General features: G+C 46.0%; 1 protein-coding gene across 3 annotated transcripts in view; it reads right to left on the bottom strand.

The window, feature by feature from the left end:
• Nucleotides 1-19,823, bottom strand: part of PSTPIP2 (proline-serine-threonine phosphatase interacting protein 2) — a 45,779-nt gene extending 25,956 nt beyond the window's left edge. For all 3 annotated transcript variants that reach the window (XR_012084586.2, XM_020806547.3, XM_078384162.1), the window contains exons 1-2: nt 19,664-19,823; nt 1,546-1,646 (exon numbers count right to left, since the gene is read on the bottom strand). Coding sequence is in view for 2 of the 3 variants with exons in the window: in XM_020806547.3 (XP_020662206.3) it covers nt 1,546-1,646; nt 19,664-19,696 (134 nt within the window). In the remaining variant the exon portion in view is untranslated. The remainder of the gene's footprint in view (nt 1-1,545; nt 1,647-19,663) is intronic.
• Nucleotides 19,824-27,046: the final 7,223 nt, after the last annotated feature.

Genomic DNA, 27,046 nt, shown 5'->3' with positions numbered 1-27,046 from the left:
AAACGATCACTTAGGTGTTTGAAATGAATTATCAGGCGATGTGCTATGCTAAACAGATAGGATGGAGCTCAAAGTTCTCTCTCTCTTTACTATAAAGGAAGCCTCTCTTAGCCCCAATCCAAGTCAGGATCAATATGGGTGGGGGAGGGAGGTGTCACCTAGAGATGGGCATGAACCTCGGTTCGGAGGTTCGTGTCATGTGTTCCCTTCTCCTACCTCCCTGGCTAAGACCCCGCTTACCAGCTGTTCTACCAGTCCCTGGCAGGAGCCTCTCCCCGCCTCCTGGTCTCAGTGGGCAATCCACTGGGGAGGCGGGGCAGGGAAGCCCATGTTTCTGCTGGGGACTGGATAAACCACCAAAGGGGAGAGACGTGCACCCCAGCTGGTGAGTGGGGGGATCCAGCCAGGGAGGCAGAGGAAGCGAGTATGTGGTACCTGTAATGCTGTGGGTTCAAACCAGCGGCAACCTCCGAAATGAGGTCCATGCGCCCGTGTCTAGTATAAACCCAACTATCACTTTTACCCCAAAAAAGGTCTTGAGAAGCTGGAAAAAGAAACCCCATTGGCAACAATGGCATTTTATCTATTTTAAAATCTGTGTGGGACATGCACAGACGTGGTGGTGCTGCGGGTCAAACCACAGAAGCCTCTGTGCTGCAAGGTCAGAAGACCAGCAGTCATAAGATTGAATCCACGCGACGGAGGGAGCTCCTGTCGCTTGTCCCAGCTCCTGCCAATCTAGCAGTTCGAAAGCATGTAAAAATGTGAGTCGATAAATAGGTACCACCATGGTGGGAAGGGAACAGCATTCTGTGTCTAGTCGCGCTGGCCACGTGACCACGGAAAACTGTCTACGGAAAAACGCTGGCTCTATGGCTTGGAGACGGAGATGAGCACCACGCCCTAGAGTCGAACACGACTAGACTAAATGTCAAGGGAAACCTTTACCTTTGGACATGCATGCATATTTTCAAGGTTTTTTTAAAGTGATTTCTATGTGCACCCTATGTTTAACAAAGCACATCTGAGGCACTAAAGATACAGTGATCCTTACACTGTTTTTTTCCACACTAGATTAAGTTTTTTTAAAATAAAATTATTTTCATACACTTTTTCGGTTTCGGAGCTATCAGGTCTCTTTCCACTAGTATTTGCTTTCTACTGCCAGTTTCATCCTTGTGCTCTTATTATCTGATTAAGAGTTTTATGTTTGGATGCGTCTGTGTATTTTAATTATTCGTGATGTTCATTTTATAGGTGAATCACCCAAAGAACCTTGTAAAACTACTGTAATGCATAAACGAATCTAGACTGTGAGGAAAGCTTTGGATCTGGACAAGGACAGCTGAGAATCAAACAGAACTCCTGTCATGGGGCATCAATGGTATTTAATCAATAGTCACATGGGTCATACTAGGTGTTTTCAGGGCACCGGTAGAAGTCCGATATGAAATTTAAATTCGGTTGAAACTGGGAGTGGATTAAAAAGTCTCCTCCTCAGCCAAAATTCCTGATTTCCGACAAGTCTAGGAAAACGACACATACCTTTCCTTCAAAAAATCTTCAAATTCCTTGCAGTTCTTCCGGCCATCGTTCAGGTGCTGGATGATATTGTTGTACCCAGCTGTGCTGACCAAATCTGTAGACTTAGCAAAGAAAACCAAAAATGCATTTTAGATACAGACCATCCTTCAGAGTGTGCATCGATAGGGTTGTCACGTGTCCAGCTTGTGCCCCAAGACTCAGATTTCAGAGTTTCTAAATCATCATTGTGTACCGTCAAGTCAACTCTGACTTAGGGTGACCCTTTTCAGTGTTTTCTAGGTAGAAAGAACTCAAACGTGGTTTTCCATTCCTTTTTTTCTGGGGTGCCCTGGGACTGTGCAGCTGGCCCAAGGCCACCCAGGCTGGCTCTTCTCCCTGGAGGCACAGTGAGGAATCGAACTCCCAACCTCTGGCTCCATAGCCGGAGACTTAACCATTGACCTATCCAGCCAGCTACCTAGTAACAATGGGTCACACTCTGTTTTGAAGCTATGGGTACAAGCTCTCTGCATACACTGGCATATATATATAAAAAATAGGTATGGAAACAGAATGGTTTACAGATAGCTATGCTGTGAACCTCCGTTTTCCTTCTCCAAAGTGGGTCAAATGAGGGGTGATCTCCCAGGCTTGTGGAGGATCTGATCAGACAAGGACTGCAAAACACTTGGAGAGGTCAAAACCATGAAGAAGAAAAGATGGAACAGATTTACGCTCCCACTGTGTAGGCTAAAAGAAAATTCCAGAGTCTAGCGTTGTGTATTTGGAACTGATCTCAGTTATTTGTCCTGACAAAGAACAGCTGATAGGCTGGCAATAACATTCTGCTGGTGTGTTTTGGTGGGAAGCGGAAGAGGCCCTTCCAAACTTCCCATCATCTCCTAGAAGTAGGTGGCCCAGATCTTAAGGCACCAGCTGACATCTCTGGGAAGGACTGTGCTTCTCCACACAGTCTCCAGCTAGCAGGCAAATTTCAGGGAAAACATTCCTTGGAGGGAGACAAAAGTTGGATTTGAACAGAGGAAGAGAGTGAACAGTGGGCTTCCACAGGAAAATTCTACAGCAAAATGTGTTTCTTTGAAATCTTATGGGTAAGGAGTCTCTCATGCAAAGCCTATACAGAATCATTTGCCACAAAAAAACATGTCTCTCTGAGATACGTACTGTATGTCTCCAGTGACTTCACTATAAGCAAAAGCACCCCTTGGCAAGTCCTTCTCGCTGCTTGGAAGTAGGATGCAGCAGCACTAACACCATGCTGGAAAAACACCATATTTTTCTGTGTATAAGACGTCCCCATGTAGAAGACGCCCCCCACTTTTCTAATCCAAAATTAAGAAATCTAAGTGGGTCTTAAGTGTAGGGGAAAGGGATCAAAGCGCTGCAGGATTGCTTTGATCCCTGCTTTCCCCTCCACTTGTTTTTGTTCTCTCCTCAGCTTACTTCCGTGTATAAGACGACCCTCAATTTTTAGTCTAAAGATTTTAGACAATAGTCTTATACACAGAAAATACGGTATACAGTGGTGTCTCGCATAACGGACGCCCCGTTTAACGACGAATCCGCGTAGCGATGATGTTTTTGTGATCGCTTTTGCAATCGCATAACGATGTTTCCTATGGGTGAAAATCGCTTTGCGATGATCGGTAAGCTGTTTCGCTTACCGATTTTTGCATAGTGATGATTTTTCCCCAGCTGATCGGCGGTTCCAAAATGGCCACCGGGTAAAACAGGGACGGATTCCTCACTTACCGGGCAGCTAAAATGGCGGCCATATGGAGGATTTTCGCTTAAAAGGTAAGTTTTAAGCCCACAGGAACGCATTGAAGGGATTTCAATGCATTCCTATGGGCTTTTTAATTTCGCATAGCGACGAATCCGCATAGCGACAATTTTTGCTGCATGGATTATCGTCGCTATGCGGGGCACCACAGTATAATGTTTTCCCTTTGAGACTGGCCATACTTCTAGTCCCCTATGGTCAGACCGTGCAGGATGGCACTGTGTTCCCACTTGGCTTCTGTGATCGTGTCCACTCTCCTTCATCTCCCTCTTTAAGGATTCCATTGAAGAATGCGGTCGAACAAAGCCTTCAAATAAAAACTTGTTTATTATTTAATATATTCTCAGTGGTATGCCTATTTGGTTTGTTTGCTTCAGGTTTCAACAACAGGTCCTCACTTTCAACTTCCTTAAAATCAGACAACTCTTTGTTGTAAAAAAGCAGGGGAGAACTTGGCGCCTTTTGAACGCATTTGGACTCGATGCCCCACACTGGGGTCCTATGCTTTGAGGATTTTATTTCCGAGGGTGGTAAAATCCAACCCACATGCGGTTCCCGTACCTTCTGGCCCGGGTTTTGTCTCAGGCGTGGTCTGAAGGGACTGGACGCCACGGGATCTCCCAGGGTTCGCGATTCATCTTCTCCACGCTCTCTGCTGCTCCTCTCTTCTAACCCAAGCTTCAGATTCTCTCCTATGTCTTCTCTCTTCCAATAAGGGAGCTTTCTGTCTGTCTATCTGTCTACTCCACTCCTTTTCTGCATACTCGCGGGGTACTCTGGACTCTACCCATTGGCCCGTCCACGGGTCCTCTTGTATGATTTCCACTAGATCCTCTTTTTCGGTCTCCCTCTCTTCTCTTCCCCAACATACTTTTTTCCTCCTCTTTTCCCAGTTAGCACCCCCTGTTGCCTCACTTTTTATCTCTAACGGCTTTAATCCCTCTTCCATGAGTTTTGTCCCTTTTTCTCCTTCTCTCGAGATATGGACGGTACACCCTGTGGCGTCTCCTCACAGCTTCATTTTTGGTCAAATGGGGGGGTTGCCAACTTTCACCCAAAGAACAGCTCCTCCGCCTTTACCGGTAAGGTGCTTTGCCCATATTTTCACAGGTGCCGGTGTTGAAAAACGCTCCTGGGAAAAACCTCACCCAAGGGTTACTGCAGTTCAGGTGGCTGTTAGAAGCCAGAGTGGTTTGCTCTTTATGGTCAGCTGGCACACCTTAATGCCCACAATACAGCTTCACCATGCAAATGTCAAGCACGGTTCAGATGTGCTCAGCAATGCAGATTTTTACTGCACATCATTTGAAGGAGTTCCATGAAATGAGTGGCCGATGGTTGTCCTGGAGAATTAGCCCTGTGGTTATTTTATTTTCAGATAGTTTTAGTGCAGGGCTCTTTAACAAAGTCTGCATTTGACTAAATTGCTTTAGGATGAGTTTGAGCATCAATGACCTTGAACAGATCTACCAGGAAGTGACATACCAACTCTCTCTCTCTCTCTCTCTCTCTCTCTCTCTCTTGTGTTTTTTAACTCTGTTGAATTTGGGGCCAAACCTTATCCAAAGAGTTTGGGAAAGCTATTTACTTCTTTTGGACCATAACTCCCAGAAGCTTTAGTGGCAAGGGGAGGTGAGAAATGATAACCCAAAACGGACTTTTAAAACTCTTTTTAAAAATAATTGCTATATTTTAATGTGAGCTTTCATGGACAAATCCACTTCCTCAGACACACGAGTGGGACTGCAAGGCAAATATTTGCAGTTATACGAGATCCCAAACCAGAGACTGTGTCCTAGGCACAAATAGTTGATAGTGTGGCATCTCACCCCTGGCAATGACTTTTAAATCCCCTGTTGATATTCATTTCCCATCCCAGAAAGCATTGTTCTGTAAACAACGACATGGACTGGTAGCTTAATTAATTCCAGGCTACTGATAACAAAGAGGAGCAACATGGTAATAAGGGATATCACAATCCCTGATGGGGTTTGTGAGTTGGCACTGGTTATTTAGTAAGGTGATATAGCTGGGAATTACAGCAGATGCAACATTTTGTATTTGATAATGACCTAAGAACCCTTGACTAATATTCAGTCCATTGAGATGAGTTTTAAACCTATGTATATATTTTACCTCAGATGTCTCTCTCTGGATTCTTGTTCTGTAATTTTTCTTCTCCAAAACGGCACCTTTCAGATCTTATGTAGAGTGTCCAGGTAAATTTGAAAACAGATTCTTTGTCTGATTTATGTCCCTTATCTGTTTTGCATACTGATTCTCCTGTGCAGAGAGGCACTGGCAAAGAACAGGATAGATAACATTGGCAGTGGAACAGGTAAAAGTACCTTTTATGTTGTGTGTGACATTGTTAGATCCTGTAATCGTGTTGCCAGAATAAATGTAGGGAAGAGCTGGCATCTGGATTTGTAGCAGGGTCTAGTCCACATGTTTGCGCCAGTGTTATGTGGTCCATTGTGTGTCAGTAATTTTAAAGCTGTTATCCTTATACAGGAGCTTCAAGGACTCAATAAGGAGATATGTTAAAACAAGAGAAAATTCCACTACCTTGCAATTCTATTGCAAAATACCTTTATGTTTTTGCAACAGAAGAGAATTTATCTCTTTCTTTTAAACCCATATTTACATGGGCTGCTCCAGCAAATGAAAAAACTTGACTAAGTAGTCCTGGTCATACCCATTACTAATGCAAGTAATATGGGGGCATCTGCAGCAGAGTGTTCCTGCTCAGGTTTATAGCCAATCATGCCTTCTTTTAAGTCACTCCATTCAATTCTCTCTCCCTTATGGTTTTCCTTTAATTTTATTTTACAGTAGGACCCCCTTATCAACAGGATCAATATCCACTTATTCACTTATCCACAGTCTGAAAATATTAAAAGAAAAATCCTAGAAATATATATTTCTAAAGGTGATGTTGCCCAAACAGACCACTAGACCCCCATTTCCGATGTGACTTGGGGGGTTTGCTTGCTTTTTGCTTTGCATTTTTTTGCATTTCCGGTATTGCAGTGGTTTTTTGTTTGTTTGTTTGTTTGTCTGTTTTGGTGATTTTCTTCTTCAGTCAGAACGGATTAATTGCATTTCAATGCATTCCTATGGGAAATGGCGCTTTGACTTACGACCATTTTGAGTTACGACCGGAGTTCCGGAACCAATTAAGTTTGTAAGTCGAGGCACCGCTGTATTTGTTATAATCTGCATTCTTCAGTCTTCCACGGACGTAGTGGTCCTATTTGTATTTCCAGTTGACACTACGCATGCTGTATCTTTCTTGGGTTGTGTTTTCCCCCAAAGCTTAGGAGAAATTCCCACTACCCCTAAAGAGTGCATATACTTTTTAAATCTTGAGAGTTTCCCCCAAAGTCTGGTGACACCTTTTTTTTTTTTTTTTTAGCTACACCAGGATCCCTAATCAGACAGAGATTCTAGTTCCCATCTGAGAACAAAACCCAAAACCTCCTCAAAAGGAAACCACAGAAGAAAGAGAAGAAGCCAATGACAGTTCACATTGAGACACCCCAACGGGGGTGATGTAAATCTCCCTGGCTGGAGGAAGTGAAAGTTGCAAGAGGCTGAGAACAGAAGGACCTCCAGCACTCCACTAGCATTTCCAGTGGCGCGCTGAGTACTTGGAGACTGACATTCCTTGTCTTTGGACTACAGCTGCCAGAATCTCTCCGTGAGCCTGAGTACAAGATAGCAGAGGCTCATGGTGCCCACACCTAAGCTAGACCAAAAGTGGCTGGGCAACAACGCATGCAATGTTCATCTGCACAGCCCTGGTGCACCACCAGAACTCTGGATGCTAGCACACTATTGTTGAAGAGGTTATGAGGCCAGTGCAACAAAGTCACAAGCACCGATTTGACAGTGTTTATGCCATCATGGATAACCCCTGACAGATCTCTTCTGTGATTTGTCAGAGTAAAGGTTTTAGCCATAGAGATGAACTCACAGAAGCGGCAAGGCTCTCTTGTCCTGCTAGAATCCCAAATTAAAAAAAAAAAAAAGGATGAGCAACTGACCAAAAGTAGGAACCAAGAGTTCTGAAAGCTCTCATGATAAGACTTCTTCCTCTTGGGTACATGACCCAACACCAGTCATGTCTGGGGTAGGGCTGGCTCTGCTATTAAACAAAACAGAGGAGAGGTCTCAGCTATATGGTCTGGAGTGCGAGAAAAGCATAGTCAATAATCAGTTATTCAATATACAGTGGTGCCCCGCATAGCGAGGTTAATCCGTTCCGGATTAACCTTCGCTATGGGAAAACATCATTAAGCGGAACGGGGAAACCCATTGGTTTAAACTTTGTTTAATGCGTTCCAAATGGGCCCAAAACTCACCGTTCTCCGATGTTTTCCCATGTTCTGGCGGCCATTTTGGGTGTCCCCGCGGCCATTTTGGTGTTCCGGTGGCCATTTTTGGTGTTCCGGCGGCCATTTTGGGTGTCCCAGTGGCCATTTTTGGTGTTCCGGTGGCCATTTTGGGTGTCTGGGGGCCATTTTGGAACCGCCAAACACCTGTTCCCCCATCTTAATGCGAGCATGCCCTCGCATTAGCGATGGGGAAATCCGCATCGCAATGCGGATTCATCGTTCAACGGTGCGCTCGTTATGCGAGGCACCACTGTATTATTGTGGTTTTTTTCCCTTAACATCCAGGAAACAAAAAGAGGCTTATGGGATTCTTCTCAAAAGAACTGAGCTGGCATCACAGCACAAAGCACTTTGGCTGGTAGGATGTGCCAATGACTGTGCCTCGGGCAGCCACATGTGTTGGGCCAAACCTAACCATCAAGAAGTCATGACTACTCCAACAAGTTCCTTTTTTAAAAAAAGAACAGTCCGAGCTCTGGTGTGACACATGGGCATGAACTTCCAACCTCCTTTGACTTCAACTCAGGGACGCCAACTTATATTACCTTGTTCACTGGGTTTTATCTAGAATTTCCCACCAGTTATCGCCCACCCGACTTCTCTGGCGTCAGAAAGGCCTACTCTCACCTCTCAGCGTTTGGCGCTGAATCCCACCCAGAGCATGAGATGCTGCTGATAGGAGAACCCTGGCTGGGGAGGATGGGAATTGCAGTCTCTCACATCTCAAGCTCAGGAAAGCCCACCTTAAAGGCTAGCACATCTATTGCTGGCTTTTCCCAAGTTACAGTGGCTTTCCTTGGCAGTACACTGAGCTGCCTGATCATGTGGTAAATGTATCTCGCTGAGGAATTCTCTCAAAAATTGCCCGGTTTCTTCAAACACTTAGGTAAGGTTATGGTGGCAACTTCATCCACAGTGCATTTAAAGCCACTCTTCGTTCCGGTTGAAGCGCCAACCGTCACACCCACAGTGAGAACCGGAGATATCTCTGCAGCGTTATCACCGACTTTAAAAGAGACAGAAAGTTTAACTGGAACTAGTTGAGTGTCCATTGGTTTTTCCAGTAGCCATGTAGGGAAGTGAGAGCTGGACCATAAAGAAGGCTGACTACCGCAGAATTGATGGTTTTGAATTGTGGTGCTGGAGGAGGCTCTTGAGAGTCCCCTGGACTGCAAGGAGATCCAACCTATCCATTCTGAAGGAAATCAAGCCTGAGTGCTCCCTGGAAGGACAGATCCTGAAGCTGAGGCTCCAATACTTTGGCCATCTCATGAGAAGAGAAGACTCCCTGGAAAAGACCCTGATGTTGGGAAAGTATGAAGGCAAGAGGAGAAGGGGATGACAGAGGATGAGATGGATGGACAGTGTCATCGAAGTGACCAACATGAATTTGACCCAACTCCGGGAGGCAGTGGAAGACAGGAGGACCTGGTGTGCTCTGGTCCATGGGGTCACGAAGGGTCGGACACGATTTAACGACTAAACAACAACAACAAAAGTTGAGTGTCAGGCATTTCCAACATCCACAAAAAAAGTTTCAAATGTATTTCACGGGCAGCAACATCAGTTGTTCCAAAGCGGACATTATTGAAATGAGCAAGATAAAGAACAGGTGAGAACTCCCATGGATTCCTGCAGAAGGTGAAAACCTCGAACATCCTTGGATCCAACTCCAAGAAGCTCTAGCTTGGACCGCCAGAGGTCAAGGCTGCCAGGAGTTTTAATCCAAAGGGTATCTGCCCCCCCCCTATGTTTGGCAGCATTTGGAAGGGTTGAATTAAAACAGAAGATGTCCATAGCTAATTGGGAACAGCCTAACTCAGTGGCAGAACACACCCCAAAGATGCTACAACAACCAGTTTTGAAGAGAACACCTTGGAGTTAACAAAGGAAGCCGGATGTTGGGAGTTCGATTCCCCACAGTGCCCCTCTGGAGAAAAGCCAGCCTGTGTGGCCTTGGGCAAGTTGCACAGTCCCAGGATGCTCCCAGCAGAAGGGCACGGTCAACTCCTTCTGAATCCTCTATACGTATCTAGAAAATCCTGAAAAGGGTTGTCATAATTCAGAACTAATTCAACGGCATGTGTGCCCACACACAAATGATGGACTAAGCAGATGAATGCCTTGACTCAACAAAAGTTGCTTCATGGCATTCATGATACATATATTACCTAGAGATGGGCCTTTTGTGTTTTATGGCAAGATAAAAACCAATTTTGGTTTCTCTGTTTTCCCTTTGATGCCCAAAAGACAGCCAAGAAAAATTAATGATTTGTTCTAACATGCTTAGGGGGCACAAAAGCGTCCCGCTTGAGGAGCCGATTAGTTCTCCGTTGCTCCGCCTCTGCTCTTGAATGGTAAACCCAACAACAATTGTAAACCGCCCGGAGAGTGCTTGTAGCACTATGGGGCGGTATATAAGTCCAATAAATAAATAAATAAATAAACAAAAGAACTTGAAAGAGTTGTCTTTCCCTCTCGTGTCAAATGAAACAACCAGTGAATGACATATAAGAAAATGCAACTGGCATTCCTCCCGAAAGAAGCCAAAATTAAAGGAATTTTTAAAAATTGTGGTGCAGATTCCTTTATATCCATCTCAGTCTTTGTGTAGTGCAAGGTTAGGGGAAAGGAGGCTCTCGGTCCCCATACAACCTCCTCCCAGTATTTCTGTGGCACCCATCTCAGAGCAACTTAAAAGAAAAAGAAATGGGTAACCCATTCCCAAAAGTACAGTTTTCTCCTCAATCCTATTTGCTCCTCCAGCAACCCTTGAAAACTTGCCATTTCAGGACAACAGCTCAATCTGACACCTCTACGGACCTGTGCAAAAATCGGTCCCACCACCTCTCAAACTCTGAGTCTGCCTCCCCCCAAAAAATGCTCACCCTCTCCCAGGTGAACCTTTGTGCTTTGTTATCGGATGTGAAAGAAGGATTTACCTCCACTTCTGAGCAAGGCAAGAAAGGAAAGATGCAGTGAAGAAGTGGAGGAATACAAGAGGACCGCATTGCCTCTGCTAATCCGAAAGTCCCAAAGCTTTGACCTTGGGAGCCCATTGCTGGAACGTCCTTGCTCTTCATAGTGAGTTGTTGACTCCATTCAACAGGAAGGGCAATGAAAACTTCCAGACTTTTGCCTGGCTGTCTTCTTCTAACTCTGGGCTTACTTTCCTCTCCCTCTTCCGTGGCTCACTTTTTCTGCCCGTTGGCCAGAAATGCTGTGGTTTGACCACCTCAGGAATGATGCTCATGCTTTGAGCAAGGGGGCAAGGTGGTGACGCAATGGAAGGAGCATGGGAAGAGCCATTTTTTGGGAGAGCCCCTCAACTTGGCTTGACCTTAATGGCCCTGGACAGGCAACTGAGTTTCAGACGGGTCCTGTAAATCAGTTTTCACAACACATGTCATCCACACCGGCATTGTGGCCAGGAGAAGCCACAATGCCGGTGTGGATGACATGTGTTGTGAAAACTGACCAAGAGGCCAGACCAAGAGGCCAGGAAGACCGGCACCAACATTTTCATTTGGGAAGATGTCCAGGTCACCATCTATGGCATAGCTATGAACGGAAATAACCCCAGAAAAGCACTCTACAAGATGATCAGTGGAAAATGAAGACCAGCAACGTCAAGAGTACAAGTCATCCACTCATGAGTCCTGAATGTGGCAGCAGGACACAGCAAGAGAAGCTGGAGGAAATGGAAAGAAACTCAAATTACAGATATATTTTTGAGAACCCAAAGCCCTCTGGCCCCTTCAATTCAGAGATGGGGAAGCTACTTTTTATTTTTGGATGGTACCTCCTAGAATGCAAGATCATGGGACATCAAAGTACTTTTCCTAGCTCTAGTTAGTGCAAGATTAAATAGATTCTCCTCAAAGACTAAAAAAATACATTTTAAAAAAATCTTGCCATCTCAGAGAAAGGAAGTTCCATTTTTTGGTTTGATTTTACATTTCTCATTTAGCTCATGAGAACAAGAGGAGGGAATATTTACATCCTTCTGAAATGGTTTCAGGGTAGCAAAGGAAAACTTCTGCCATATTCTGAACAGTTAATCTTGTCCCTCTTTCCACCAGCTTTCCAGTACTTGAAACAGAGCAGAATGGATGGATTATCTGTATCTTTTTTTTTTTTTTTTTTTGCAATCAACCCACCGTTCTCTATTTCCTATAACAGGACTAGCCTTACAAATTTTGTTTTGCATAAAATATGGAAAACCCAACCCGTCCAAAAGCACTTGTTGTCTCTTTGCACCAGAGGTGAGAATTTCCTAAGTGTAAAAAATCTTCCACTGGCTGGATAGCTCGGTAGTTTAGGTACAGTATCTGGCTTCAGAACCAGAGGCTGGGAGTTCAGTTCCCCACCGTTCATTCCAGAAGAGCCAGCCTAGGTAGCCTTGGGCAAGCTGCACAGTCCCAGGGCTCCCCCTAGAGGAAGGGGAGGGGAAAGCACTTCAGAGTACTCTCGACCTAGAAAACTCTGGAAAGGGTTGGAATCGACTCGACAGCAGACACAGACACATCATCAAATCCCTTACAGTGTGCAGAAATAGTTCGTCTCTTCCATCCCGAAACAAGAGCTTAGCAGGACTTCTGTACATCTTTACTATTTAGCTGGACATCATCCCTCTGAAACTCTTTTTAGAATTTCTGAATAGACTTGTAAGGAATTGCACCACGTGAGAGAAACCTTTGGCTCTTGGGCCTTTTTCTCTGTTTTTCACAGTGGCCTTTGAAAACCACAAGACCCCAAATGTAAGGCATTTTCAAGATTCATTATTAAAAATGCTCTTTTTTGCATCTGGCCTTCTGAGGCACAGCTGGGAGGCCTCGTCAACCTGTCTGTCAGAGTGTTTTCCCCCCATGTCAACCAAATCAAAGACTAGGGATCTACCAGGAGTTGTGGCCCAAGTCAATAACTTCTACGAGGTTCAACTGATCTACTGCTGGGGTACAGGGCAGGCCTTTCCAACGCTTAAATCTTTTCATTCTGTAGCCATTTCATCCTGCCAAACCCTCCATCTCATTTAAAAAAAAAAAACACTTCTCATCCCGTTCTTCCACTAAAAAGAGCAAGGTTTTGTGTCCAGAATCACGAACAGGCCTATAGGAACTTCCATGTGCAGCATTTATACAGTGGTGCCTCGCTTAGCGAGTGCTTCGCTATGCGATGAATTCGCATAGCGAGGGGGTCCGGGCCATCGCTGGAGCGTTCGCTCAGCGATGGCCCCTATGGCGATTTTTCGCTTTGCGATGATTGCTAAGCGATTCGCTTAGCGATCTTCGCAAAACGAAGCGGGGGAGAACAGCTGATCGGCGGTTCCAAAATGGCCGCCGGAAGGTCCGCGCCGCATTTTCGCGCCCTGCCCTCGCTTACCGAGGGCGCGAAAATGGCGGCGCTATGGAAGAAACATCGCTTAATGGTGAGTTTTCAAGCCATAGGAACACATTGAACGAAGTTCAATGCGTTTCTATGGCTTTTTTAGTCCCGTTTAGCGATGTTTTCGCATAGCGAAGGTTAATCCGGAACAGATTAACCTCGCTATGCGAGGCACCACTGTATTCTGTTTCAGAACCTCAAGGGCAGTCATTTCTATATATTAATGGTCTCCCTGTGTGGATAATAGACAAACGTTGGCCTATTCCTGATTCTACCTGTTCTGTGCCATCAAACCACCTCTGGCTTATTGGGGACCTTATGAATGAGCCACCTCCAGAAGGTCCCGTTCTCAACAGCCCTATCAGGTATTGCAAACTCAACCCTGCGGCTTCCTTTACGGAGCTGGTCCATCTCATATTTAGTGTTCCTCTTTTCCTGCTGCTGTCAACTTTCCCCGGCATTATTGTCTTTTCCAGAAGTCTTGTCTTCTCAAGGTGATAGATACACATCTCATCCCTGCCAAATACAATACAGGTCTTCTTTAAGCTTCTATCAGCCTTCTCTTCTTATTAAGCTGGCTGGATAGCTCAGGGGTTTAGGTCTCTGGCTGCAGTGCCAGAGGTCAAGTGTTCGATTCCCCCACTGTGCCTCCAGGGAGAAAGAGCCAGCCTGTGTCGCCTTGGGCAAGCTGCACAGCCCCAGGAGAGAATGTATAGAAGAGAAACGCATACTGTAGAAAGGAAACGGTAAGCCACTTCTGAGACTTCCCCATCGTGGAAAGGGTCACCATCAGTCACAACTGACTTGACAACGAATGATTCTTATTAACAGACCAGGAGGAAGTGGTGTGTTCCAAAGAAGAGCAAGTTAAAAAAGGGGGCGGGCTGCAAGTCTAAAAGGTGAAAGAGAGCTTCCTTCCAGCAAAGTTTTAACCAAAGAATGGGCATCGTTAGAGAAGAGGAAGGAAAAGAGAAGGAAGGAAACAGAAGAGCCAAAGAGCTCAGAAGTTTCAGAACAAAAGATAACACTGTGTTTCCCTGAAAATAAGACAGGGTGTTCTATTAATTTTTGCCCCAAAAAATCAATTAGGGGTTATTTTCAGGGGATGTTTTATTTTTATTTTTTTATGTACAACAATCTACGTTTATTCAAATACAGTCATGTCATTTTCTTCTGGTTGCTGCACAAGGGTGGAGGGCAGGGTTTCACTTAACTGGGGCTTATTTTTGGGGTAGGGCTTATATGACGAGCATCCTGAAAAATCAAACTAGGGCTTATTTTCAGGGTAGATTTCATTTTCAGAGAAACTGGGTAGCTCAGCATCAAATGGAACAGGATAGCTGTGATTGATTTTGCTGGAAGGCTTTGAGTAAAGGCAGCGACCCAGGGCCTTCTTTTCGATCTGAGCTGTAGTGCAAAGGAAGTCTTAGCTATTCCCCTTCCAAATACCAATTCCCCGACTTAAATATCACCCCCAACAATTTCTGATCAAATAATAACTTTAGCCAGAGCAAAGCAATTTAAGTAAGAAAACTAGCTAAGAAGGCAGAATGAATCTTTTCTTCTCTCTCTTTCTCTCTCTCTGTCACACACACACACACACACACACACACACACACACACACACACAGGAAGAAAATTCAAAACAGCCTTGATGGGCTTAACCACTTCTTAAGTGTTAGAGCAGTACGACAATGGAACCAATGACCTCAGGAGGTAGGGAGCTCTCCAATGCTGGAGGCCTTCAAGAGAAAATGGGAACACACTCCGTCCGATCTGCTTGGGTTTGGATTTCTGCTTGAGCAGGAGGTTGGATTGGATGGCCTTAGAGGCCCCTTCCAACTCAACTCAACTAAATCCAATCATGACTTCTCTGACCTTTACCGTAGGTCCATGCAAAGAAAGGGGAGCGAATGTAAGATTGTGCCTGAGGAAACAACTGCACAATAGATCACGCACTCATCCACTTTACCACACTCCCCAACTTCAAGAATACAAACTTCTTTTGCATATATCATCTCAGAAAACAGTACAAAAATCCTGCCAGATAAATGCCAGGGAGAGAAAGGATGTGTGAAAGCTAAGCGGCAAGTCCAATCTAAAGTAACATTTCACTCCTAGAAATAAATCTTAGCCTGAAAGGTACCACCTCAAGTGTCTGTTTTGCTTTGATAAGATACCTGAGTCAAGGACATTCCCTGTTCAAAGCGTCTGAAAAGTAGGTTCCACGCTATACAAAAACTTGTGTTTCAGAAATCTTTATTTTATATTTGTGCTGCCAGTGGCGGTCCGGATCGCTGGCTGAGCTGTTTGCAAAGAAGCTGCCCTGTTCGTCTCTCTCAGCACGTTGACAAAAGGGAAGGAAAATAAAGGCAGAACATAATAGCACTTCAAAGTCTTCCAGATTTATTTCAGGGCAAACCTTTTGTGATTTGAGTCCGCTGAGCTTACCGCCTTGACTAGGATCTGCTAATTAACCGTGGATCGTCCCACATTCAGATCAATGAACCATTATCTCTTAGCCTATTCCATAAATCTTCACTCGGACATGAATCTCGCCACTATGGAATAAATATAGAGGGGCACGGATCTATACCCCTGTAGATTTTGATTCACAAAAACTCTCATACTTCAATCTATAATTTGACTTTTTTCTTTCTTTCTTTTCTTTTCTTTGCCAATACAGTCCTTCAAACTGGAGCACGTCACTGCAGGGCCAGGAGATGGGAGTTCGATTCCTCACCACGCCTAAGCCACTTCTGAGTACTCAATACCTAGAAAACTCTGGAAAGGGTTTCTGTAAATCAGAAACTATTTGATAGCACACACACTGTTATTGATTGTTCTTACAATGCAAGAGGCATTTGGAAATCAAGGAGCCCAGGAAAAAGATAAGATTCAAAAAGCTGAAGGACAAAACCAACACCACCTTCTATATTTATAAAGGAGACAGACAACAGATCCATTCTCCTGGGTTTATCCTTTGAGGAACCAGCAGTAGAGTTTCCTGGTATATAAGAAAGAGCCACTGCATTCAAAAACAAACCACGTCAACAACAGCGGAAGGAAGAAAATCATAAAAGCAGCCAAAGCAGAAGTTATGGAAAAGCCCAGTTTGGTTACTTGAATATCTGCCTTATTCAATTTTAAAACTGGAGGGGTAGCCGTCATCCAATTTTGAGACACAAAGGAAAGACAAATCAATCAACCCTCTTCTTCCTTTGCAGGCGAGGGAAGGCAGGGTGTGAATCAAACATTTAATATTTTCCTACCCTTTGCAATCGTGCTATAACTCACATGTCCCTGCTCTTACACAAACCTAGATTTCTCAACCGCCAAAATTTCAATGGGTTATGAAATCCTAGATGCTTTGCCAGTATTTCACATTTTAGTCACTGTTTCAAGTTTTCTAACCTGTGATGTAGAGGGTCATCGCTGTGTTACAGACAGAGGAGGCAGAAGTGGAAAGAACAAAGCTTTGTATCACCTAAATCTATCCAGCTAGTTCAGACACAGAAGATGCGCGCTGGGAAATTCTCAGTGGCTCTCACTCCGTAAACACACACGAGGAAGTCCCACCAAGTACAACAAGAGTGGACAGGTATATATTGGAACCACAAAATGAAGCATCCACACCAGAATCAAAGAACATAAGAGACACTGCAGACTAAAACAACCAGATAAATCAGCAGTAGCTGAACGTGCCCTAAAACAAGCTGGACATGAAATTCTATTTCAAAATACTGAAATACTGGACAATACCAGCAACCATTACATTAGACTGCAGAGGGAAGCCACTGAAATCTACAAGCACCAGCAGAACTTCAAAAAAAAAAAAAAGAGAAAAGTTTGAAACTCAACAGAACTCGGCTTCCAGCTCTGAAAAATACAGTGTGCAAAAGGTCAACGAACTCTACCCAGCTCAAGGACAGGGGATCACGACACACAAAAGACCAGCTAATGACACCCATCAATCACAGTGACAGATAATCTCTCCTCCTTATCACAACAATACACCCACAACAAGACACACTAATCACCCACCTCCTGAAAAGGACAATAGCTGATCTCACAGCCATAAATACTGAGCTCCCAAACAAACTGCACCTGAGCACAGAGTGCTGTCTTCTGAAGATGCCGGCCGCAGAGACTGGCCAAACGTTAGGAAGAACAACCTTCAAAACACGGCCAAAGAGCCCAAAAAAACCCACAACGACCATTAGATCCCAGCCATGAAAGCCTTCGCAGATACATACAACAAGAGTGCCTTCTGAATAAAAGCATGTCGGATAGTCTTCTTGGCTGCTAGGATCAACCCCCTCAAAGGGTGCACAAGAAAGTCTTAAAAGCAGACATACAGTTTTGGCCAAGTTGCGATCTCTACACAAAAAACCCTCACATTTTATTAACAGAATGTGGAGCGCGTCTAGGACGGCCAAACCAGACGGGACTTAGGGCAACCCTCCAGGTATGAGAACCACAGAAATGTGATGTTTTAACCCAATCCATGTCAGTTCTATAGGATAGCTTGAACAGGATCCTTCAGATCCCTGCTAAACTCCAAATTTCTGTGGTTCGTGCACAGCCCATTCTAAGTGGTCTGGCTGATTTAAATAACAATTTAAAGTTTAAAAAAAAATTTAATTTAAATCATCCCCCCCAAAAAAATCCAGTGTTTAAATTTAAATCATGGTTTAAGTCCAATGCACCCTGTATATACAAAATAAATAAATAAGATGCTGAAAAGGGTGGGTTTTTAAAACTGAGCGATTAATAGCCGTTTTCGGAGCATGGAGTGGGGGTGGAGTAATGCTATTTTCCCCAATTAGGGAAAAAAACAGAGGTTCAGTTTGACTGAGAGCTATTTTCGCCCGTTTTAAGTCTAAAAACATTTGGCTTATTTTAGTTGTGGCTGGAAAGAACTGTGTGCATGCTTTGGAGAAGGGGTGGGGAATCACGAAGTCCTTTAGAGGCTTGTTGGTCTGCACAGCCCAAGGAGGCAACAGTTGGGGATGATGGGATTGGCAGTCAGATAGCACGTGCTCTGAAGCCCAGGTCTCAGGCCACCAATAAGCTGGGAAGATGTTCTAACATTCAGAACGAAGCTCAGAGGTCCAGATTGACAGCCAGGCTCATCAAGTACAGATGCTGGAAGGGGTAAACCAAACATCTGGCGAGCAAGTTGCGGTTGCTCACCAGGGCCAGAGTCGGCCACCCATCATGTCCTACGGGGGAGGGGATACCTCCAGCTTCATTCAACCTTTTCGAATGGCCCCTCTCCAATTTCGCCCGGATGATGGCTCTTGGGGAGAGCTGGAGTAAGGATCCCTAGAGCTACGGAAGTACAGTGGTGCCTCGCTAGACGGTTAAGCTGCATGAGTTTTTTCGCTAGACATTGACTTTTTGCGATCCCTATAGTGGTTCGCAAAACAGTGATTCCTATGGGGGAATTTCACTGGACAATGTTTGGTCCCTGCTTCGCAAACCGATTTTCGCTAGACGACGATTTTGACAGCTCCCTCCGCGCTCGCAAAACGGGTGTTTTCGGGACCTAAGCTTCGCAAGACAGCAATTTAAACAGCTGATGGGCGGTTCGCAAAGCGGCTTTCCTATGGCCGATCTTGGCTAGACAAGGACGATTCTTCCCCATTGGAACACATTAAACAGGTTTCAGTGCATTCCAATGGGGAATTGCTTTTCGCTAGACAATGATTCCGCTAAACAGCTATTTTAGTGGAACGGATTAACATCGTCTAGCAAGCAAGCCCTGCTCTCCGTCCACCACCAGGAGGGGAAGAGAAACGGGGAAGCCAAAAGAGTCCCAGGCAAGGCGGAAAGTTTGCCAAAGTTCAGCAGCGTCCAGACCGCAGCTTGGAAAAAAAATATTTCCTGGCTTGGACTACAACATCCAGAATCCCTCACCTGGAGGAAAGCCCTGCTCCAGGTGCCACCGCGCACAAACAGCAAGCTGGTCCTCTCAGGAAGCCTTTCGCGGCGGCACAGAAAAGATCTGGGGAGACTCCGCTTGCACAGAACAGACCCGCGTGAAAGGCACTGATTTCCCCCCCCCAAGCGCACCCCTACCCCGAGCGGTGGCCGTCGCCGCGTCGCCGGCTCCTGAGCTGGGGAGCTTGGGCTTTCCCGGCGCTTCCGCGCGCATCCTTCGAGCGACCGGAGCGCAGAGGGGGATCTCTAATCGACCTTCCCCGCCAGGAAGCAAGAGACGACTATCTAACTAACCCATCCTCCCCCTCCGCGCCGCAGGGCTTTGGGAAAGGGGCGGGGGGGCGTGCAGGTGTCGGGGGGGGGGCTCCCGATCCGGTTTAAGAGCTCACTCCTCTTCCCCACCGGGTTCCCTCCTCTTTTAACACCGGCGGGGAGGAATCGCTTTTCTCCAACTTCGCTTCGCTTCCACCTTCGTTCCTCCTTTCGTACCCCCCGCGGGTCCGCGCGTCTCGGGGCTCCCCGCCACCCCTTCCCTCCCTCCCTACTCCGGATTCTTCCCAGGCAGGGTTCAAATCCGGAGCCCACTCCTCTTCTCCCTTCTCACCCAGAAGTTGTCCTTGAAGAGGGTCTCCCGCATGGCGACGGTCGCTCTAGGAGGAGCACCCCCCACCTCCCCACCCCCGGGTGCCCGGGCGCGAAGTAAAAGACCGCGGAGGCGCCGCCGATCCGCTTCGCTTGGCTCGGCGGCGCCGCTCCGGTTCCTCAATTCTGCCCCGGCGGTCCTCCTGGGTCCTAAAGCCCGCCGAGCCAGAGCCAACCCCGGGACGCCAAAGCGGTGTTTTGTGCGTGCGTGTGTGTGTGTGCAACTAACAACCCGTTTGCAGTGAGATGCTTCATGTCTGTAGAAGAAACTCTTGGGAAGCCTGGATTTGGGGGCGGCAGCTCCTGGAAGCCGCCCCCCCGCCCCCGGACAGGGGAGGGTGGGACTTGTAGTCCCAAAGTGACGGACCGACGGAGAGACTCGCCCTTTTCCAAAAACGGCTCCAGCCCTTTTATGTCGGCCAAGGCATTGATTTTAAAGTCTTTGTTTTAAAACAGAATCAGGACAGAATGTAGAGGGAAACCGCCATCCATAAAATTGCTAAGCATGAGGGGCACCCCAGAGTAAGGGACTGAATAGAAGAAGCCTAGGTTTTTTTAAGCCATTACACCAAAGGTGACACGTTTGGTGTTGTGCACTGGCGTTTTCTTCACTACTACCAAGCCCATCTGCCACCACAAGGCTCCCAGGTGAAAACCACCTGTAGTTCATGTGCTCACTCCTTTCCCCTTTTGGGACTGACTGCCTTTTCAACCTGACCCTTCTCTTCTCCCTCCCCCCCCCATCTCTGCCCAGCCCTGGTGTCTGTTTTCTGTCTTCCAGAAGCATTTTTACAACAGGACTGTAAAAAAAAAACCCAAAAAAACATAGGCCTAATTACAGCACGTAACCCATAAACAGGTAAAATGGGACACTGGTAGAGTATTTCTCCTACATTTCATTCCATGTTTGCGTGTTTCAAGTTGTCTCTTAGTGTCTGACAAAGTGGATGTATCCCAGAATCATAGAAATTGGAAGGGGCCCCTGTAAGGCCATCCAGTCCAACCCCCTGTTCGAGGCAGGAATACCAATCGCAGGATTATCAGCCAGGTGGGTTGTCTAAGTTTCCCTTGAACCCCTCCAGGGTCAATGAACACTTACATTAAAATGGAATTGTTAGTCTTTAAAGTACCATTCTTTTCTTCTTTTCTTTTTCTATTTTTTGGTATTGTTTTGTTTCTTTGGATTTTGCTGGATACCCTTTTCCCAGGTTCTGCGGCCTCTGCTGCAGGGCTGCAAGGAAAGACTCAGCCCAGAGAGCAGAGCTGTAAACAGCGAGGGGCATCATCCTCTCTGATCCACTCTGCCCTGTGACATGGGCAGGAGACACACACACCCCACCAAGGAAGCAGGAGGGCCAGAATGCAGTCAACTCCCCCCACCAAAAAAAGAAAGGGAAAGTTTATACAACTTGCAAGGAAGGTTTGGGGCGAGGCCAGGATGTATGGCTGTTTTCTATCGAGTGTGTCCGCCCACCCACCCAAATTTCAGCATCCTTAAATTTTGGTGCCCTGGGGCAACGCTCCACTTGCTCCACCCCAGTTACAGCCCTGAAGGAGGGATGTTTAATAAATAAAAACAAGTAGGGAATTCTACCCCCGCACACACATTGGCAAAGACCCCCCCATCGGCTGCTACTTTGCTTGTAACACAGAAGCACCTGAGAGCTTTTTTGAGAACTCCACCATGACTCTTAAAAGTCTAAAACAGAAAATAAAAAAAAAGAGCAATTCTGGATGCCTAAGGAGTGCCAGGTTTTGTTTTGGCTTTTTTCTTTTCTCTTCTTTTCTTTTCTTTTTTGCATAGGTCTCAGACACTCCCAAATTCGAAACCAAAACTGGAACAGGACTCCTATCCATTTCCTTGTTTGTTTTATTCCAACTGCTAGCCATTTCCAAGCCCAGTTTGGTGGCCGGGGTGGGGGCGGCTAAGGGGCCAAATTCCCCCCCCCCGAGTTGTTCATACTTGTTCTAGCAATTAAAAAAGCAACAGGCAATAGGCTTCCAGAAAGAAAGTGGAAATAAAACTAATTAATCGTCACCTTTGTTGATAGATTTTTACTTCCAGCACTTTCTGCTGCAGCTCAGGTTTTTGGATTAAAAAAAAAAAACAGGAACTTCCCGTTGGAAACAGAAAAATCTTTGTGAGTCAGCAGGCTTAGGCCCATTTGTTGGGGCAGCAATTTTGTACCTCATTCATTTGGGAGCAAGCTCATGGGGCTGCATTGAATTTACTTTGAAATACAGTAACCAGGCACAGAAGCAGGTTTGAAACTATATGTCCTTGGGAAAATATTTCCTGCAAGTCTGTGTGGCAAGGAGCAAAAAGTGGTTAGGATTAGCATAAAGGATTGTGGTCTCTCTCTCTCTCTCTCTCTCTCTCTCTCTCTCTCTCTCTCTCGTGTGAAAGTTGCATGGCAGAAAGCTAACAGAAGATATTCTTCTGTGCTCAAAAGTCTATAAGACGTTTGCCTGCTTGCACAGCTGCAATTTTGCCTGACCCAAAAACGGTGGCAATTCTATACATTTCAGTACGTGTGTGGATGCCATCAAGCAGAGCCTTGCTGACATCAGAAAAGACTCCCAATTTTCAAGTTGTTTGCGTGTTTTTTCAAGAGCTCCCTCTAATCTAATGCATAAATTAATTTCCCCCTCACAGCAAGGAAATGTTGGAGGAAGGGCTGCTGGCTCCTGAATGAAAAGATATTTCTGGCAAGGAGGATTTAAAAAAGCAAATAATGGACTGTTCTTGTTATTTACGGTCCTGACCCACTTCCCAGGAGGAAGTATCACTCAGATCAGATTAAATAACAAAACAATAAAAGCAAGCAAATAGGAAACAGATTCAACCATAAAAAGGATTAGAATCTCTTTGGTCTTTAATGAAGATCAAGAATATCATCACAGTAAATGTTAAAACCGTTTTAACGTTGAAAAACATCGATGGTCACACTGTTCCTAAAAGAAACATAAACAGCAGCAAGTTGCAACTAAACAAAGGGAAATATATCCTGGAAAGAAAGGAGGAGCATTCGAGTTTCTGTTCTGTGTCCCAATCAAATGGGCCTCCACAGGTAATGATATTCTTTTAGATAGCCTGCCCACAAGTAAATATGTTGCCAAGTTTCGCAACATATTTACTTCTAAGGCTCACATCCTGTGTCCCGCATGAAAGCCAAATTTTCTGCTTTTCCAAAGCAGCGTCTTGTCTTCAGATAATGTCCTCCCTACCTGGAGAAGCGTCACTGTTTCCTGATGGCTCTGGGCCATCACCCTCAGACCAGATAACTGTACAGTATTGAATGGGGCCATGCATTGCTTTCTGGGTCCAGTTGAAGGTGAGTTCTTGAGATCGTAAATGCCAGTTAATGAGAGAAAAGGGGTGGACTACTCTGAGGAACTTGGAGCTAATTCTGCTCCATGAGTCCTTGAGTTTTTGCTGCTCGGCCAGAGGAATTTAAGCAAAATGTCAAAGTTCTGCAACAGAAAAAGCCAGGCGGGAGCTTGGACTATACCTCTTTTTTTGAACATGTAACTTGTTCCAAAGCAACATTCCTCATATGGGAAGCCTGAAGGTGCCCATTTCCCCTCCTCATGACAACATTCTCATGACAACATGCTTTCCTCTACCCCGTGAGTCCAGGATCAACCCTGAGTGCTCACTGGAAGGACAGATCCTGAAGCTGAGGCTCCAATACTTTGGCCATCTCATGAGAAGAGGAGACTCCCTGGAAGAGATCCAGATGTTGGGAAAGTGTGAAGGCAAGAGGAGAAGGGGACAACAGAGGATGAGATGGATGGACAGTGTCATCGAAGCGACCAGCATGAATCTGACCCAACTCCAGGAGGCAGTGGAAGACAGGAGGGCCTGGCATGCTCTGGTCCATGGGGTCACGAAGAGTCAGACACGACTTAATGACTAAACAACTGGTCCAGGAAGCTCAGATTATTAAGCATCCATCTCCTCCGTTGCCCTGAGAAAGTCCCAGCAGGTGTTCCCTCATGTCAGTTAGTGACTGCCAACACTCAATGGTGATTTGTTGGAATGAACTCTGCATGCTACGGGATGGGAAAGGATGAGCCATTCCACAGCAGCATCCATAGAAGCCAAGCTCGAAGGAAGCCGAGACATTGGCAAGGTTTTAAACAGCCCTTTTGAGAGATTTTAGTTTTCAGAATTCTCCAGTGAATGTGGCCATGGCCGGGGTGCCTGGAGAATTCTGGGAATTGTAGTGCTGTGTTTTGTTTGTGGAAATGGAAACTCCCCTCCCGACCCATCTCAGAGTAAACGGTCTCCTTCTCTACTTTGGATAAGGTGGCCCTAGCCAGCCCGGTGTATTTGGAACGAAGCAACAAGCAACGGGGAAGCCTCTTGATCGCGCTTTTTCTTCTGCAACTTCCTTGAGAAAAAAAAAAGGGGGGGGAGGAAGGAAGTGACAAGCTAATCTAATGTCTTGCTTTGTCACAACTAACTCTTGGTGTGGCTTGAAAACACAAATGGACACACACACACACACACACCCAAAAAACTTTTAATTCCAAAAGGGAATTTCCTTTTTAAAATGCCAGCTGTCACTGGTCCATGGCATTCTGCATCTGCTGGGGGGGGGGAACGACTTCATGAAAGGGGATGGGGGCTCAGCCCCACTGACTGCAAGGGATCTGGGGTAACGCACAACCTCCCTTCTTCTCCACAACATCACACTCTTTAGCAAGAACAGAGATTCCGCCTGCTCTCTTCCTCCTCCCTGGGCTGTGACAGGCTTACTAAAAATATAGTGGAACAATGAGGAAGGTCAACTGGAACAGTTTCCTGGGTTTGTTTCCATGTCAGAAGAAGAAGAAATAGGAGAAGTCTCTAATTTTCTCTCCCTCTCCGGCTTCTGAGAAAAGGTCAATGAACTGGAGAAGAAGGAACTAAAAGGGGGCTTGGCAGCTAGAAGCCCTTGAGAGTAATCTACCCTCTCCCCAGGAAAGCTTGGTGCCTCCCCAGGAGCACCCCACCAAAAGTCAAGCAAAGGGATGGCTTCTGCCTCTATAGCAAAAGAATGGATAGAATGGATCAGCCGATTATGGGAAAGGAAGGACGTTTGGGAATTGACTCATACGGAATTGCTCCCAGAGCTTGCAAAAGTTACTTTCTTGGACTAGCACTCCCACAATGCCCCAGCAGACGTGACCAGCCAGCACTGGTTCTTCAGGAAGGACTGCTATGGACTTCCAGTGGTGGGTTGAACCCTCTGCCTTGGGAGATTCTGATGTGTTTTGAGGAGATGATCTGGAATGGGGGCTCCGTAATTGGAGCCAGAGGTACTGGTCCCCCTGCACCCCCTGTTCCTTTTCCAGCTCCAGATCCTCAAACATTACCCTTTTTTGGACTATGACTCCCAGAACCCACCCTCTAGCAGTCCAAATATATATATAAACATTTCCTGGTTGTGCTTCCTCTCCAGATTTCTTACCTCCCTGGCCAGAGTTGTTTCCTTGAGCACTCTTTTCTCCACAGCAGTAAAAGTATTCCATATTAACGCCATCTGTTTTTCTGAGGCCCTGTTACAAAAATAAACCTCTTCTTTTGCCTTCTTGTGCACCGAAGGGTGAGGGCATGCTGTGTCAATGATGGAAGCAGATATAAGGACCAAACTGGAGTGAATTTGGGTGTCCCAGAGGGATTTGAAGTGGAAGGGAAGCAGTACTACAAGGAAGCACTGGAGCAAGACTGGAGGTGGGGAAAAGACTATTGTGAAGTATCAGGAAGTATCCTCTAGATATGGCAGATGTACTTTTCCCTAGTAGGTATCTCCTGAAATCCACAGATCTGCACAATACAGGATGTCAAAGAGCCACCAGAAACCTACAAGGAACGTGTACAACAATCTGCAAAAATAATGTCAAAGTAACGGCATCCTGGCCAGTGGCTTTCGGTCCATCCACGCGGACCACACTCCGTGTCACCAGTGGCTGGACAGTAACACCGCTTTCTGAAGGAGATCCCTGGTCACTCCTTCAGCGACCGGACAACCAGTGCCCATTAACAAGTACTTTCCACGATCACCTTCTACAGAATGGAGATGGCATCCGGTGATGTTGAAGGACTGTGAGACTCCTCCTGCATGTATGCAGGATAGTGGCCATTATTGCTACCTAAACCAGATAAGGGAAACGTGCAGTCCTCCAGATGCTCGTTGGATTACAGCTCCCATGTTCCACCACCATAGGCTATGGTGGGAGTTGTGGTTCATCTGCATTAAGAGGACCATGCGTTCCCCATCATTTCTCTAAATCATGTGATCTCAGGAGGATAGAAATTGTTCCACCCAGAGCAGACCGTAAGATGATTCTGTGCTCAGCTGCATTTTGGAATCCACACCTGGCTTATATGACATATATTGGCAAACATGGAGCAAAGGCAAAGCTATGGCACAAACGCCAATGTGCTAACGTTCTAAATGCACGAGCATGTTTAGGGAGTTCTTTACCCTGAAGTGGCATTGGAAAGCTTTTGTGACAGTGCCTTTGGGCCAGCAGGTGGCCCACAGTCCACGGATCAGCATAGTACGTAAATCTGATCTACGATTGTTGCATCTCAAACTTCGGCTGGCCAGCTCTGGCGTCTGCTGGTGCCACCTCACCGTGGACTTCAGGTCAGAGCAGGTTCTTCCAGGTAGTTATGCAAAGGGCCCTCTTCTTGTTGAAAGGCAGCCAAGAAATGTCTGGTTACGTAAGCCACAGCCCAAAGACGAAATGGTCACGTCCCTGGCTTGTCATGGAAAAGCAGAGTGCTACGGCTGGGAAGGAAACGTTGAGAGCTGGAAATCGAAACGTGTATTTTGGTTTCCTTGTAGAGTGAATGAACTCCGGGAGATTTCCATCTGATTCCTCTGATCTTGTGGCTCGTGATGCATCACTCGCCTGCAAGGTTCTTCAGACCGCCAGTCTTTAGAATGTCGTTTTGTGCGGATACAAAAAGACACCCCAAAAATGGCGTGGCTGCCTCCTCCTGGCAGATCCTTCTTGATTCTGACTTGCGACGGGAGGGAGAAGGGGCTGAGCGACCAGGATACACTTTTTCCCAGCTCCATCTGGACACAGATACCTTGACTCCAGAAATTCCTGTCCTGGTTAAGTCCCCATATTCCAGACCCCATGGCCATTTCCTACTCCTGGGATCCTCGGGGATCACATCGACTCCAGCAGCTCCCCAAATTAGGTCCACAGTCCACTACCAGTTTCAAGATGGGGGAAAAGATGTGTTAAATGGTGTTTGGTTGCCTGTGAATCACATATTTTGTTCAGGTGGCCAGGGGCCACAAAAACTACCTTGGGGTAGCCATGTGCAGCTGGAAAG

The sequence above is a fragment of the Pogona vitticeps genome, chromosome 2 (assembly GCF_051106095.1).
Source record: "Pogona vitticeps strain Pit_001003342236 chromosome 2, PviZW2.1, whole genome shotgun sequence".
In the NCBI taxonomy this organism is placed as follows: domain Eukaryota; kingdom Metazoa; phylum Chordata; class Lepidosauria; order Squamata; family Agamidae; genus Pogona; species Pogona vitticeps.
This window is presented reverse-complemented; position numbering and strand designations above follow the sequence as displayed.